We start from the raw sequence: 16,671 nt of genomic DNA on the forward strand, positions 1-16,671 counted from the left end.
GCAGATGCAAGGGGATAAAAAGGTGGAGGGCTCTGGGAGAGTGGGGGGCACATGGCCCTGGCTCTCCCACGCTGAGCCTCCCAAGATAGGCGGTTATGCTTGCGACTGTTGAGTTAGCAGCAGAGCGAATCTGCAAGGGTCGGGGATGTGGGCTGTGATTCTTGGAATGTGTTTTTCTGGTGGAGGAGCATGCGTGTGGTTTTGTGACATTTGGGGTGAAGGGCATCAGTTTACTTGTGCTTCTCATCCTTGCAGGTGCCTGGCCTGGGCATCCAGGGGTCAGGAACATTATGCTAGTCCTGCGTCGGGGGTGGACCTGGAAGGCCCCGCAGTGACCCACTGGGTTGACCAGGGTTGGCCTCATGGGGCTGACCAAGGATGGGACGTGCCACCTCCACTCCACCAGCACCCTGACACGAGCGCCCCGGCACGCATGACAGGGCAGGGGCCCCATCTGGGCGCGTGGGCCAAGCTAGGGGAGACGGCTTCTGGTCTGGCTGTTGGGGCCCCCATGTCCACGGGTCTCACTACTTGCATGCATGGTGCTCTCTGGGGGAACGCTTGCTTTGTGGGGGGCGTCCTGTTTCCAGGGCCCCTCACTGTGCTCACCAGGCTCTGGGGGAGGCGGCACCACTGAGACAACGGCCAGCGTGCAGTGGCTGTGGGCAGGGACACAGGCAGGTGGGGGAGGGCCGGGCTCTCTCTCCCATGCAAGGATGCCCCACTGCCTTTCCCCAAGTGGGACAGGGAGACGGCTCCCTGGGTCACACACCGCACGGGAGACACCGGCTTCAATGGGCTCACCGTTGGTCAGTGAGGTACCTGAGCAGCACTGGGGAGCCTGCTCTGCAGCTCACTGCCCCCACCCACACTCGTATGCAGAGAAGTGCACATGTGCACACACGTTCACACACACAGGCGTGCACACCCCCCCCCCCCCCCCCCCCGATGTGGAGATAAGAGCACAAGCACCAATGAGGAGAAGGAGGGATGGGAGGAGGAGGGAGAAGACAGAGGGTGGGGGAGGGAAGGGGGAGGCAGCAGAGGAAGTCAGTCCTTGAAGTTGTAGTTCCGGATCTTGGGGGGCCACTGGCAGCCTTTAGGTTTTGCAGGGTGAGCCCGGGCGGGCCTGGTGGGCCTGGCCTTTTCTTGGGCTTCCATCTTCATCCCTTTGACAGCAAAGGCTGCCCACGTCTCGATGGGGCTCCTGTCAGAGTGTTGGAGGCTGTCGGCTGCTGCAGGCACCGTGGGAAGAGAAACGGGAGAGAGGCGCGTCACCTTCCAGGGCAGGAGGCCGTGTGCTCAGGAAGCTGGGCCACAGTCTGTTGGGTGCGCTTCTCGCCAGCAGCAACAGGACCTCTCACCCTGGCTCTCCTATGGGAGCCTGTGCAGGCTGGGGTCCTCCTGCACTGACCGCCCAGTGGCAGCAGCAGTGCCGTGGGGTCCTGGCCCTGAGGCCCAGCACAGGAGGTCCCTGTGGGTTCATGCTCTCCAGACGGTCTGCAGGGCCTGGGCCTGCCCCTCCATCAGGCACTCAGGACGTTTGGCCCTGGAACACTACCTCCCGTCGTGGCCACTTCATGGCCATTTCGTAACAGGTCCCATGAGGCTGCCGAGGCTAACAGTTGACTCACAGCACTTCCAGGCCCTTCCTGGCTGTTGGCCACCCTCTGCCCCCTGGCCATGCTCTCCAGGCACCTCTAGCCACCCCGCAGCTCCGACAACATGGCCAGGCACAGGCCCAGGGCCTGGGAGCTGCACCCCACGCCACAGGCACAGGCTGACACACCAGGGCAGCCATGCCAAAATATTGTCAGCAACCATCTTTGTCCTAGAGCATCATAGATAATTTTCTTCATCCTTCCAGCTTTCTCTACTTTCCAAGTTTTTAGAATTAAGAATGTATTTCTTTTGTAAGAAAACAAAAAAAGATGTTATTAGAAAGCAATTGTAAGATGCAAGCTCAGGAGCGGCTCTCCCTCGTGGGCTGGCTGAGCAGGTAGGGCCGGGGTCTCTGGAGCCCCAGGAGGGTCTGTCGGCACTGGAAAGGAATGCTGCCCCAGGGCACCAGCCTCGCACGCGCCACGGGAGACACATGCGGGGGATGTGCCCAGTGTCACTGAGCCCACCACCCTGGGCCTGGAGGTCGGGAGGGCTCACCCAGCACAGGGCCCCACGCGCTTGGCACAGATAGGGTGTACTGGATGGCAGGGACCGGCCCGGGCAAGACCTGAGGACAGGGATGGGCTGGCCAGTCAGCTGCACAGCCTCTGAAGGGACAGAATGGGGCTGTGGACTGGGCGTGCGTCAGGGCTGGCGTGGAGCTGGGGGACTGGGAAAATGCATGTGCTTCGGAAAGCACACGCCCGTGGCACATGCTGTGGGTTTGCTGGCATCCTCCTGTCCTGGGCAGTGTCCCAGCACCCTGGGCTGTGGGTCCCTGGCCCTCACCTTGGGTCCCTTCTCTCATGGTGTGGTTTCTCTGTCCCGCTGGCATCTTGGGCCACCTGGAACCACTGCTGTTCTCCCTGCAGCCTCCCCAGGGTCACACGCCCTTTGGCCTCCCTCCTGCTGCCTTTGGACTCAACCCTGGGGCCAGGCCTTGCTCTCCCCCTGACCCCCAGCCGCCGAGCTCGGGTCCTGAAGGGGTGAGGACGTGGGGCTCTGGATGCATCACGCTCCTCTCTGCTTCCTCTGGCCACGGCTGCTCTTCCCTCCTCAGGAGAACACACATGTCTTCGCTTCTGCAGCCCCAGACCAACCCCTCCGCACACAGTCTCCCAGCCTGCGTCTCTCCAGAAGTGATCCTGCAGGCCCTGACCTCTGGGCAGCTGTCCTGCCACCGTGGCCTCTGCTCACTTAGTTTCCTTCTGGAAGGCAACGGCTGCTGTGACCCACTGACCACTGTGATGCTGGGGGTCTCTCCCCACAGCACAAGGGCCTGGCCCTTTCTCTCAGGGAGTCAGTCCATGGGTGTCCCCAGAGCTCGTCCTTCCCCTCCCCAGGGAGTGGCTGCCTGGGGGGTTACCAGAGAAGGTGAGGCTGGGGGAAGGGCCACTAGACCAGACCCCAAGGCCTCTGCATGGGGGGCCGAGCTCCCTGTGATGCTGCCACGCTCCAGGCAGGCGCTTCCCACAGACCGCCTGCCTGCCGGGGGCCTCTGAGCCGAGGGAGAGGACTGGGAAGACAGGACAGTTGGCCTCCTGGCCCCAGGCTTCTGTCCCTTCCCCACAGAGCCCTCCTGAGGAGGGGCAGTTCCTCCAGGACAGGCCTCCAGGGCAGGGGCGGTCCTGGCTCAGCTGGACGTGTCAGGCCCATATGCCCCCAGGACACTCTCCATGACCAAGATGTGGTTGGTCTCCCACCTAACTGACAGAGCTGGGCCCTCGCTCCGACCAGTGACGGGTTTGCAGAAGCGTGGCCCTGCCCACTCGCTGCTCCTCTTTTTCTCCCCAGCTGGGGACTCTCTCTGCACTAGGTTCTGGCTCGGCCTCAGGGAAACGATTCGGGTGCAGGACTTCCTGGCACACGCTGCCGGGCCAGCTCTGGCTCTGGGGGAGGTTCAGCAAGACGCCCACGGCCTCCCGGCTATGAACCTGGGAGTAGCACCGGAGCCCTCCGGGTCCCTGCCTCCCAGATGTAGCTCCCTCTGGGGGCTGACACTACCCAGGCGCTGTGGGCCTGTGCTGTCGGTGGCTGCCCTTCCCTGTCACCTTCTGGGTGGCTGTAATGACTCCTGAGCCTGGGAGGGTCTTGTGGACCAGCATCTGGGTGGACGTGGGTCAGTCTCCTGTCTCAGTCTTGGGGGCTCCCAGAGGGGCAGTGCTGGTGCAGCTCCCATCCATGTTGCCCTCCAGGCTACCTGGCTCCAGGGAGCAGAAAGGGCTGCACCTGGTTATCAGGGTGACCTGAGCACACGCTGCCTGGGCCTCGGAGGGCTGTCAGAGGGCTGGGGACGTGGCTATACTCCTGAGAAAGGGCCGCCAAGCCCATGCCTTCCCTGGCTCTCCAGAGCCTTCCCTGGGGCTGGGGGACAGCCTAGGACTCAAGTCCTAGTTGTGGCCTTGGGCACAGGGGCAAGGCCTCCTCAGGCTCTCTGTGGCCTCGGAGGGCCCAGTCAGTCCTTGTGTCTCCCCTCTCCTTCCAGCTCCTCTCTGGTAACTACCCTGGGTGCTGACTGCCCCTCATTTCCACTGAGACCTCTCTCCTGCCTCCAAGGGAGCCTCTCATACCACCGAAGTCAACACTCTCAAATGGGACGAAGTCACCCCAGGTCTCCAGACCCCTCCTTTCAAACCCCCCTTTTGATTAGTGGTTACAAATTAGATTACGTTACACTCTCCTGCCCTGCCAAAACCTCCCAAGGCTTCCCACCACTGCTGGGATGGAACTCCAAGCCTTTGCATGTGGTAGACACGGACGGTGGATGTGAGCTCCCTCCCCCGACCCCAGCCCTGAATCTCCTGAACTGCAGGCTGCTTCCCAGGAGCCAGAGTCTGCCCTGAGCGACCCTGCAGGGAGCTGCTGCCACCCTGGGTGCTGAGGTTCCAGGTGGACATTCCCCTGCCTGACTCTAACTCAGCCGGATGGAGAAGGGGCAGGCAGGAAACCCTGTATCCTTCAGGACCCCGCAGCCACTCCCGGCCTTGGCTGGGGGCACTGGCCACGGACTAAGCCCCTGGTGAACAGGCCAGTATCCCCACTCCATCTCTTCCTTCCTGAGGTTAACTCCCCACAGCAACCCCTAGTTGTTCCTGCCTAATATCATCTTCAGGGGCTCCCCCTCCCTAGTTCTCAGCTCACCGAGGCCTGTCTGCTATGCCTTTCAGTGTGGCCCAAGGTGGTCCCAGCCTGGGCCTCGACAAGTGCTGCTAGGCCCCAGAGAGCACATCTGGGCCCTAAGGAAGCGAATGTAGGGACATGCTTCTGTGGACAGAGACCTTGAAGAGAGGCTGGTTCTGCCCTTGTCTGGGGGCTGCATCGTCCAAGGTGGGCATGCAGGCCTCAGTGGGTGGGCAGGACCCAGAGAGACAGTCCTGCCCTCCTTGTGGGCCCTACTCCCTCTCTCTGGGCCCTGAGGCTCAGCTCCACAGAAAAGAGGTTCTGGGAGAGGCCTAAGGGCAGGGTGGGTGGGCAGCAGGCATGTGGGCGCCAGCATGTGGGGAGAAGATGGCACCAGGAGAGCCAGGAGGCAGTGTCAGGAAAGAGGGAGAGCTGAGGGTCCGGGAAGCAGCTGAAGGTGGAGGCCAGGCCACAAAGCCTGGTTTGCTCCCTTGATTGGAGGGCAGAGGTGACGGTGGGAAGAAGCCCCGAGGCCCCAGAAGGGAAAGGAGGTGCCAACGACAGGCTGGGGTCTGGGAGCCATGGCCTGGCTTCAGGTGGCTGGAGGGATGTGGCCGGGACCCTGTGATCAGTGCCTGGGCTGCGTTCAGACAGCATGTGTCCTCTGTAAGGCGCCGTGTGGGGACAGTCAGGAGGGCCTGGGTGAGCAGATGAGGGGTAGGGGGTGGATTCTGATATACCTTTTTTCCATAGAGATGTATGCCTAAAACTAGACAAGATAAAATCCCTGAAAGATACACTTTCAAAAGGGGCCCGTGGGGGCCCCACTCCAGGGTCGGCTAAGTTGGCTCACAGTTCTAGGCAGCCCTCCAAACACCTCCAGGGATCCTCATATGGAGTGGCTGCCCATCCACATGCCCCCAGCCAGGAGTGCTGACTGGCAGGCCACACTGCAATGGGCTGTCCTCTGCTCTTCTTGGCGAGAGGACAACTGTGAGTGATGCAATGCTCTCCTTTTCCAGGGAAACGTGGTCCCCTCTGGAGGGCTGCCCATCGGCCACGTGCACACAAGCTGCCCATCTTGCTCAAGGTGCTGTGAGCCTGGCCAGAGGCCTCCCCACACCACACTAGGACCCTGAAATCACCCTCTGGAGGTCTAGCGATGACCCTTTGAATCCCATGGGCTGCTTTTGGTTCCCCCAGAAGAAGCCACACGCAGACTCCAGCCAGAGCTCCAGGCTGCGCTGGAGATAGAGCGGAGGGCCTTGACCAGCATGGCCTGGCTGGGAGCCAGCTTCACGCAGACTCCACTGCATGGCTGGTAGCTCTCCACAGCTTCCCTGCTGCTCCCTGACTGAGTTCAGCCCAGTGGGCAGCACCATGGCTGCCACTGCGCAGATAGGCCCCTGGGAGCTCAAAGCTCCCTCTCTAGGTCCTCTGCTATTGGACCGACTGCGGGAGGAGAAGCGTCACACTTGCCGAGGGCTGATGCGGTGCCAGGTCTGGTTCTAGGTGAAGCTTTCTGCACACACACCTGCCTCATCCTCCGGCCCCTACTCAGGGACAGTGGTGACCCCTTCCTGACACGGAGGTGGTGCAGCATCTGAGCCCAGGGGCCTGGGACCCCGCCCTGCTTACTACTACCACACTCTCAGCATCCTCCCCCCGCCCCCAGATTCCTCAACAGGAAGTGATGGAGCTTCAACCCAAGTCGAGGGACAGCACGTGCATCGGAGGCTGCCCAGAGGAAGTGACCAAAACAAGTTACATGGAGACCACTGCGTCCATGCTACACCACAAGCGTAATTTACGCCATCTTCCCAGCTCCTTATGGAAGAAAGGGCCCATGGCATCAGCTTCAGCTGGGAGGTAAGGCCAGGCTCAGGACCTCTTGGTCTCAGTACTGGGGCTCAGGGGGTGGCTGCATAAATTAATCACATAAAGAAACCTGATGAATCTACGCTTCTTCCTCCACAGTGGGGGTGCACCCCGCTCATCTCCTCCCCTGACTGACTGACATGCAGGCCTGCAAGCAGTCCACCTGCCCAGAAGATCCCCTGCCCACGAGGCCTGGGGCAGGCAGCACCTCCAGGCCCAGAGCTGCTGCTCAGCTTCCAGCTGCACTGCCTCGGCTGGTCCACAGGGCACGAGGCCCCCAGGCAGATGCACCATGGAGAAGCCAGCAGATGGCAGGGCCCTGCGAGGACGGGTGGAGAAGTTGGTCTGCAGGGGTGAGAGCGAATGGCCCTGGTCTGGGTGGAGGTGGCCATCTCAGGCTCCCCTGCAGCCTCAGCACCCTGCTCCACGCCCCCGGCAACAGCTGCTTGCCATGGCCTGAAGAAGATACCCACACCAGTCCTGGCACAGTGCTTGTCCCCTGGACTGTAAGTTGGAGGGCTGGTGTCTGCCCGGAGATGGGCTCCCCCTGGGAGGGGCCGGCGTGTGGCCCCTGGGCTGGAGGTCGTCCCTCTAGAACTGCCCTCCTGCCTCGGCTGCCCTCAGTTTGCGCTGTGCTGTTGGGTGCTCTCAGATGGACACTTCCAGAACAGGCTCTTCTGCAGAAAGGGGGGTTGGTTCCAGGGCCTAGAGTCACTGCACGGGTGCCTAGGCAGCGTCACTCTGCACCTCAGGGATGGAAGTTCATGTCTGAAAAGGCACCAGTGTTCCTGGTGAAGGCATAGCCTCTGTCTCCCTTAGTGATGGAGATCTGCCACGCCACCCAAGTCCTACGTGCCTCCCTGGCTTCTGTCTACACTGGCGTGGGGGCATACAAAATCAGAGCAGTGAGCTATTTCCATGTTGAGAGTCAGAGGCCATGGGTTGACCTCTTGGCCAGGTAAACTCCTTGTCTGTGCAGCATGTAGAGAGCAAATGGCCAAGCCCATCACCTGCAGCTGCTGTCGCTGGCAGGAAGAATGGCCTTCTTTGGCTCTTTGGTCAGGCATCCTGTGGGCAACACTGAAAAGGGCACCTGTTTTGAACACCTGACCCATGTCTCCACCCCCTGAACTGGGCGCCTCTCTGTGGGTGACTGGTCTTGCCTGCCCACGCGAAGGGCTCCCTCAGTCCCCACGTGGACCAGCAGGGTCGGCCCTGGTTACAGTGTGAACCATGAAATCCATGTGTCTGTAGCAGGGTCCATGGGAAGCTTAAGACAGCAGTGTGGATTTTAGAGGACGAGGTCTCCTGCTTGCTTGTGTGTGGAATTTGTATATCAGGAATGTAACTGGCTCCTACTTTAAAATATAAGTAGAGTAGTTCATGTGATGGTGCCCAGAGCATGCAGGTCGCACCCTCGATTCACAAGAAGCCTGGCCACAAGAGCTAAATGTCCAATGCCCAGAAAATCTCTTTTACTGTCCTTCCCAAGTTAAAAGAACAAGTCCCTCATTTCCCACCACAGTGACACTATGCTTAACTTTAGGACTGAGGGGCATTCTTAGAGGAGGCAGCGGGAGGACAGAACTTGGATGAGGCCAAACTCACACATAACCCTTCTATTTATGATGAAAACTCAGTAAATCAGGAAGATAAGGGAAAAATTGTAACTTGATCAAGGTTTCAAAGACACATACTGACCTGGGTTAAACACAAACCTCTAAACACATACAGGAATACAGGCACAAGGGTTTCTTAAACAAGTGGGATAAAAATTCTGGTTCTATAAGGATCTATGTTGAAAACACTCTTGGAAGAAGAGCTTAACTAAGGAGAGAAATCCAGAGGAAGCTGTAAGAGACCTGGGAAATAGGGAAATTGAAGCTACAGAGACCCGCAACAAGGCAAGATGAGAATTCCAGACACTGTTGCTATGACTGGGGTAGGGTGGCTGAGGGGAGGGGAGTGTATGAAGAACGTGCCTTGTGATAGGGAACAAGCCTGAGAAGTCCGCGTGGCTGCGGGGACACGGGTGTGAGCTGGAGACACTTTTCCAGGACAGAGTCAGAACATGTAACTTGTAAAACAGCACAAGAAAACTCGATTTCTCCAAGGAAAAGCAGGAATGTAGAAAAATGAAGCAGAAAGAAACTGGGAAATAAATAATATGGGAGAATTAAGCCCAATAGATGAGAATTCAATATAAATGAGTTAAACTCACTAATGAAGAGAAAAAATTCTCAGATTGGATTTAAAAAAAGAAAACAAGATCCAACAAGATGTTGTGTGAAAGACCCATCTAAAACAAAAGACACATAAAAGTGGAAATCAAAAAACTAAAACAGAACTGGGCAAAAATATCACGAGAGGCATAGAAGAACTCTATGTACTGGTAAAGGAACAATGTTGAAACCAATCAAGTGAGCACTGCCAGAGCTGCAGGGAAAATGGATTACTCAACACCGCTGAGGAAGATTTTAACTCACCCCTGGTGGTCACAAAGCCACGCCAAGATGGCAAAGACTTAGCCAGTGGAATTAATTAGATTGAGTTATTAGACATACACATGGCTGAACTAATGGGCACATAATGCACTTCCTTCTCCAGCCAACACAGCCCACACGCAGAATCAGACCATGTATGAGGCATGAGTCTCAATTCATTCCAAACATAATGCAATAAAATTACAAACCAACATCAAAGCCCCCTCAGACCCGTCCTGCTCTGAAACCGCACAGCGTAAGGCTGACTAGTCCGTGAGCGATGGAGCGAGTCATGGAATGAATTAAGAGATTTTCAGAACTCTCAGAATTTGTAGGACATGGCTGAAACACAGCTTTAAATACACTTGTCAGGAAACACTAACAGTCAAGACTACCAAGAGATGAGCTAAACTTCCAACGTGAGAAGTTGGAAAGAAAGGAACAGACGAAACTCAGGAAACAAGAAATAAGGAAATCATAAAGTTAAAGGCAAACTTCAATGAACTTAGAAACCCCAAGAAAATAAAGAGTACAGAAAATCAACACAACGCAAACTGCTGTCTGCAGACATGAAGGAGGTTAACCTCTGCCAAGACCGACCCAAAAAAGGAGAGCAAGTGAACACGGCAGGGGGACAGCTGGGTGAAATGAGTGTTATCAGGAGCTATTCACTAGGAAATTAATAAACCCTAGATGAAATGGAAAATTCCAAAACAAGCACCAGAAAATAGCATTTGAAATGTCCAGTAACTATTAAGGAAACTGAAAAGTTAATCAAATACTTCCCTTCCCAAAAGACCCCTGGCTCAGATGACTTGACAGGTGCTTCACTGAATTTTCAAAGCCCAATTTTCAAGGAACACTCAATTTCTATCCTACTCAAGTTATTCAGGAGAAGAGAAAAAGAGTGAAAGCTGCCCAGCTCATTTCATGAGGTAAAGTAATCCACGTTCCCAAACCAGATAAGGACAACACACGAAAAGCTTACAGGCCTATTTCACTTATAAATATAGCTGCAAAAACTGTACATAAACATTAGGAAATCAAATCAAACAAGTATGAAAAATACATCCTCATCAAGGAAAACTCGTCCAGGACCGCAAGGCTGGACCAACATCAAAGAGTCTACCACCATATTTTGCCACATTAATAAACGAAAAGACAAAGAAATCATATGATTATCTTAATCAATGCAGAAAAACATCTGATAAGGTTTAACATCTATTTATGATGAAAACTCAGTAAATCAGGAAGATAAGGGAAAAATTGTAACTTGATCAAGGTTTCAAAGACACAGCAATGATTCTATTTAGCAGAAAAATGACCCCCATTCCCTTCGAGTTAGGGAATGAGACAGATGTCCACTAGGGGTGCTCCTATTAATATGGTTCTGGGGACCCCTGTCACCCTGGACAGAAAAAGGAAAGAAAAGGAAATAAGGAATATAGGATGAGAAGGCAGGAAGTAGACAGTCATTACTTGAAGACGATATAATCGCCCACCTAGAAAAAAGCACCAAAGACAAACTATTAGTATTAAGACAGAAGCTCAATGAGGGGAGAGGGGAGATCAGCTACCAAGTCCAGAGCACTTCTCTACGAGGGCAGCCATCTAGCAACCACAATAAAAACTCGGAAACAGCAGGAAAACGCTAAACCAGCCTGCCGCGTGCTATGCACACGGAGCTTCCCTGGGAGGCAGCCGGGCCCCCTCTGTTGCAGGCCGTCTGTGGCTGGCTTCTCCGCTGCTTCCACCACAGCCACCTGGCGGCCTGCCCTTAGCAAAGGAGGGTGGAGGCCACTGTTTCTCTACAAAGCATGTGTGAGACGTACAGCCTTCTCCAGAGACCAAACAACCCCTCATAAGCCAAGAAAACAGAAGTGGGTTTGTTCTATACACTTAAAGTTGAGGTACTATTTCTCCAAACAAAACCTCAGTGCAGGCCTGAAGTGGAGGCAGTTCCGGTTGGGAGGAGGGTGGGAAGGCCGAGGCCCAGATAACTCCTTCACCCCTCTGCACCCCCTCCTCCCGCCCCCCCAGGGCTCTCGAGGCCCTTCCAAGAGGCCCTGGGGTCTGCTGGCAGGACACTGTCTACGGTAATGGCCTCCCCTGGGACTTGCTAAGTGCCACAGTGGAGAACAATTAAGAGAGCCGAGTAAGTTGGGAAGAATTACAAGGATCCTGCAGGGATCTGCAACGGCCACGAAACGGACAGCAGGTTGACAGTGGTGTCTTTCCCGCTTGGGCTCTTCTTGATTTTGCCTGTGACAGACTAGAAACTGGGAGACTAGAAGGGTGATCACGGGGCAGGAAAGAAACAGAATATCTGGGCAGAAGGTTGACGGTCACCAGAAGCCTGCACGAGACCACGGCTGCTCCCAGCAGTTTGGGTGACACTCAGCACAGGAGAGCCTTTACCTCAAAAACCACTTCTATGGAGGGGTAACTTACGTACCATACAATGCACCCATTTTTCAGTGTACATTTCAATGGCTTTTAGAAAATGTATACATCCACGTATATGGAACATCTCCATCACCCCAAATACCCCTGGCCCCAGCCCTGGGCATCCATTGATCTGCTGTCACTATCGATTAGATGGGTCATCTCTAAAGTTTCCCTTAAATAGAACACACTAGGTATTTTCTGATGTCTGGTCCTTCCAGAAACCAAAGAGATGTTTCTGAGATTCGCTGTGTTGCTGTGTGTACCAGTAGTTGTCTCACCTGTGGAGGAGTCCCACATTACACGGCCGCACCGTCATTTGCTTTTCCATGTGTCTGTTGATGGATAGTGTGTTGTTCCCAACGTGATGACCGAAGCTGCTACCGACATTCACGTTAAGCTCTTTGGGGGCTTGGATGGTTCTGTTTCTCTTGCACAATTTACCTTGGAATTGAATGGCTGGGTTGTATCGTAAGTGTGTGTTTAACTTTGTAAGAAACTGCTAAACTGTTTTCCAAAGGCGTTGCCCTGAATGGCACTCCCACAAGCGGTGTGTGAGAGTTCCAGTTGCTCCACATCCTCCCTACCACCTGACCTCGGTGGGTTTCCACATTTCTTTGGTCATTGAGTGAACAGGTGGTAGCATCTTCAGGTGGTGTAAGTTTGCATTTACTAAGAATGCTGAGCATCTTTCACGGGCTTATGGGCCCTTTGCATATTTCCTTTTGTAAAGTGACTTTTCAGGTATTTTGGCTTTTTTATTTGGCTTATTTGTTTCTTCTTATTGGGTAGTAAAGTTCTTTATATATTCTGGATATAAGTCCTTGATACGTATTCAAATATTTTCTCCAGGTGTGGCTTGCTTATCTTTTCATCTTCTTAACACTGTCATGGGAAAAGCCAAACTTTAAAATTTTGATGAAGTCCAATCTATCAAATTCATTTCATTTATGGTTTGGACTTTTTGTACCCTATCTAAGAAGTCTCTGCCAATCCCAGCACCACAAAGACTTTCTCCTATGCTCTCCTCTAGAAGTTGTGTAGTTTTAGCTTCCATGTTCAGGCTTATGACAGATTTTGAATTAATTTTTGTATTTGGTATAAGGTAACGGTTTTGTCCATATGGCTAGCACAACTGATTGAATAAACTATCCTTTCCCCTTCAATTACCTTAGAACCTTTGCATTAATTGAAAAATCAATTAACATGCACATGTGCGCGTGTGTCTGTTCGGTCCCTCTGTTGTATCTGTCTGTCCTTACACCAACCACACACTGTCATGACTTCCACAGTTTTACAGGAAGTCTTACAATCAGGGAGTTGAAGTCCTTACCCTGTTCTTTTTCAAGATTGCTTTGGATATCCTGTATCCTTTGCATTTCCATGAAAATTTTCATTTTCAATTTCAATTTTAAAAGATGGGTGGGATTTTTGAATGGGTTTCTGTTAAATCTATAGATGAATTTTGGAAGAAACGACATCTCAACACTGAGTCTTCCAATCTACAAACATGGTATATCTCTCCATTATTTAGGTTTTAATTTTCTCTGACATGAGTTTTTTCAGTGCACAGGTATTTTGTTTAGTCTATCCCTAAGTATTTCATGGCTTTTGATGCCATTATTGTAAATGGTATTTTTTATTGAAATTCCCAATTCTCATTGTTATATAGAGAAATATGATTGAGTTGCTATATTGACCTTGTATCCTGGGCTTTAGCTAAAGTCACTTTTTACTTCTAGTGGTTTTTTTTATTTGTAGGGTACTTAGGATTTTGTACATACTAGATCACGTGGTATGTGAATAAAAACAGTGTTACTCTTTTGCGATCTGTATGTCTGACCCCCTGCCTTTTTCCCGCTTTCTCACATGGCTAGGACTGCCAGCACCATGTGGCACAAAGTGGTAAGAGTGGGCAGCAGCCTTTCACCATTACGTGAGACACTGGCTGTGGGTTTTCCATGGTTCCCTTTATCAGGCTGAAGAAGTTCCCTTCTATTCCCAACTAGCTGAGGGTTCTTCTTCTTTTTTTTACTCATGAATGGGTGTTCAATTTTGTTAAATAATTTTTCTGCATTTATTGAGACAATCACAAGGTTTTCCTTGTTTAATCTATTAATACAGCATACTGATTCTTTAATGTTATACCCACCTTTCACTGCTAGGAAAACACCCACTAGATTGGGATGTACCATTTTCAGACATCATTGGATTTGATAGTCTCATGTTTTAAGGATTTTTTTGGTCTCTGTTCCTCAAGGATATGGGTCCACGGTTTTCTTTCCCTGTAATGTCTCTGTCTGGTCTTGGTGTCAGAGTCATGCAGGCCTCATAAAATGAGCTGGGAAGTCTTGTGTCATCCTTTACTTTTTGAAAATCAGTTTGGGTGGATTAGTATTCTTTCTTTCTTAAGGGTTTTATAGACTTCACCAGGGAAGCCATCTGGCCTGTAATTTTCTTTGTGGGAAGGTTTTAAGTTACACATTCAATTACTTTAATACATATAGGCCTATTCACATTTCTATTTCTTCTTGAATCACTTTTGGTAATTTGGGTCTTTCACAGAAATTGTCTATTTTATCTAAATTAACTTGGCAAACTTCTGGCATGTAGTTGCTCTTATTAACCCATTATTGTCTTCTCATTATCTACAGCTCCTGGAGCAATGCCCCTCTCTCATTCCTGATAGTTATCCCCTGTACTGTCTCTCATTGTATCTCGATCAGTATAGCTAGATGTTGTCAGTTTTGTGGACATTTTTTCAAAGAATCAGATTCTGGTTTTATTGTTTTACTGTAGTACTTTTCTCTTTTCTATTTCATCGTTCTCACATTTATCTTTATTATTTCCTTCCTTCTATAACCTTTGGATTTAATTTGTTATTATTTTTCTAGCTTCCTAAGTGGAAGTGTAGTTCACAGATTTTAGACCAATGTTCTTCTCTAATATAAGCACTTAAAGGCATAACTTTCTAAGCACTACTTTGTGATATCTTCTTTGACCCATGCAGTATTTAGTGTTCTTTTGATTTTCAGAATTTTGGGATATTTTTCTAGGTATCTTTCTGTCATTGATTTCCAATGTAAATTTCTTGTGGTCTGGAAACATATTCTGCATGATTTCAATCCTTTCAAATTTACTGAGACTGGTTTTATGGCTTAATATGTGGTCTGTCTTGCTGAATGTTCCATATGCACCTGAAAAGCAGGTGTGTTCTGCCATCGCTATACAGAGAGGTCTGAACATGCCAATTTGGTCAAGGTGGTTATAGTGACGCACCAACCCTGCATAGCTCACAGATGCTCTGCCCTGCATGATGGAGAGAGCAGCACTGAAGTCCCGGCTACGACCATGGAAGTGTCTGGACCTCCTTTTGTTGCTGTGAGTTTTACTTCGTGTGTTTTACAGCTCTCTCACATGGGTCGTCATGTCTTCCTGATTGATTCCACATCACTACGAATGTCCCTTTCATCTCTGGTAAGATTCCTTGCTGGCAAGTCTACTTTGCCTGATAATTCTTTTTAATTGAGGTAACGTTGGTTTATAACATTATATAAATTTCAGGTGGATATCATTATATTTTGACTTCTGTGTAGATTACACCGTGTTTACCACCAAAAGGCGAGTTGCCTCCTTTGCCTGATATTAATGTAGCCTCCAGCTTTCTTGATCTCTGTCTTTATATTTAAACTGGGTTTCTTGTAGACAGTACAGAGCTGAGTCTTGCCTTTTCCTCCAGTCGGCTTTTTAACGGAATATTAGGCCACTGCACTGAATGTCACTATGGATAGGGCTGGTTTGAAGGTGTCTTCTCACTAAATTGTTTCTACGTGTCCTATTGGTCCTTTGTCACCCTTTCCTCCTTTTCTCCTACTTTTGGGTTCATGTTTTTTTTCCCCCCTGCTTTTTTCTCCCCAAATCCCCCCAGTACATAGTTGTATATTTTAGTTGTGGCTCCTTCTAGTTGTGGCATGTGGGACGCTGCCTCAACGTGGCCTGACGAGCAGTGCCATGCCCGCGCCCGGGACCCGAACCAGTGAAATCCTGGGCCGCCAAAGCGGAGTGCACGAACTTAACCAGTCGGCCATAGGGCCGGCCCCTGGGTTCCTGTTTTTTATTCCACTTTATCTCCACTGCTGCACCTTTGGCTACACTTCTTTGGTTTTGTTTGTTTTTTCAAGTGGTTGTTCTATGATTTACAATATGCTTTTTTCCCTCACTGCCTCTTTGATCAGGTCTTTATTAAAACTAGTTGTCCTACAATGTGCATTGTTAGCTTATCACGTTTTACCTCGAGATATCATATGGCCTCATGCAGGAGAGCCTCACGCAAGTACACTTCCTTTCCTTTCCCACCATCTGTGCCATTTCCGTCAGACACCTCACTTCCACACACATCACAAACCGCATGATGCACTGTTACTATGGACGCTTCAAAGAGCCAGTTTTCTTTTAAAGAGAAATGTGAACCTGACTTCTTTCACCCACACACCCACCACTCCTGCCTCTCTGCACTACTCTGTTGGCCCAGGTTTTCACCTGGTATCACTTTCCTTCAGCCTGAAGAATCTCCTGGAATATTTTTTGTAGTGCAGGTCAGTTGGTGACGAATTCTATCAGATTTGTTTATCTGCAAAAGCTTTTATTTTGCCTTAAGTTTTGAAGGATATGTTTGCTTGGTATAGAATGCTATTTTGACAGCTTTTTTCTTTCAGCAATTTAAAGACGATGATCGTTTGTCCTTGGCTCACACAGTTTCTGAAGAGAAGTCCATCATAACTGATATCTTTGTTCATCTTTAGGTAATATGTCTTTTATTTTTCCTTTGACTGCTTTTAAGATTTTCTCTTTACTACTGATCTTCAGAAATTTGATTATGATGTTCCCTGGCTTGCACGCACGCATGTGTGTGTTTATCCTGCTGCTTGGGGTAAACTTCTGGGATCTATGAGTTAGGAATTTTCATTGGATTTAGAGAAAATTGGCATTATTTCTTCAAATACTTCTGCTGGTCCCTGTCTCTCCTCTCTTCCTGTTAGACTGATGGATACTACCTTCCTGGTCCTCAAGGCTGATTTCTAGT

The 16,671-nt window shown here is 51.1% G+C and overlaps 1 protein-coding gene across 4 annotated transcripts in view; it reads right to left on the bottom strand.

Moving 5' to 3' along the window:
* Positions 1 to 1,050: 1,050 nt before the first annotated feature.
* The window catches only part of CCDC57 (coiled-coil domain containing 57), a 118,975-nt gene continuing 103,354 nt past the window's right edge, over positions 1,051 to 16,671 (bottom strand). For all 4 annotated transcript variants that reach the window (XM_046675006.1, XM_046675005.1, XM_046675008.1 and 1 more), the window contains exon 19: positions 1,051 to 1,235. In XM_046675006.1, the coding sequence (XP_046530962.1) occupies positions 1,051 to 1,235 (185 nt within the window). The remainder of the gene's footprint in view (positions 1,236 to 16,671) is intronic.

The sequence above is a fragment of the Equus quagga genome, chromosome 11 (genome assembly GCF_021613505.1).
Source record: "Equus quagga isolate Etosha38 chromosome 11, UCLA_HA_Equagga_1.0, whole genome shotgun sequence".
Taxonomy (NCBI): Eukaryota; Metazoa; Chordata; class Mammalia; order Perissodactyla; family Equidae; genus Equus; species Equus quagga.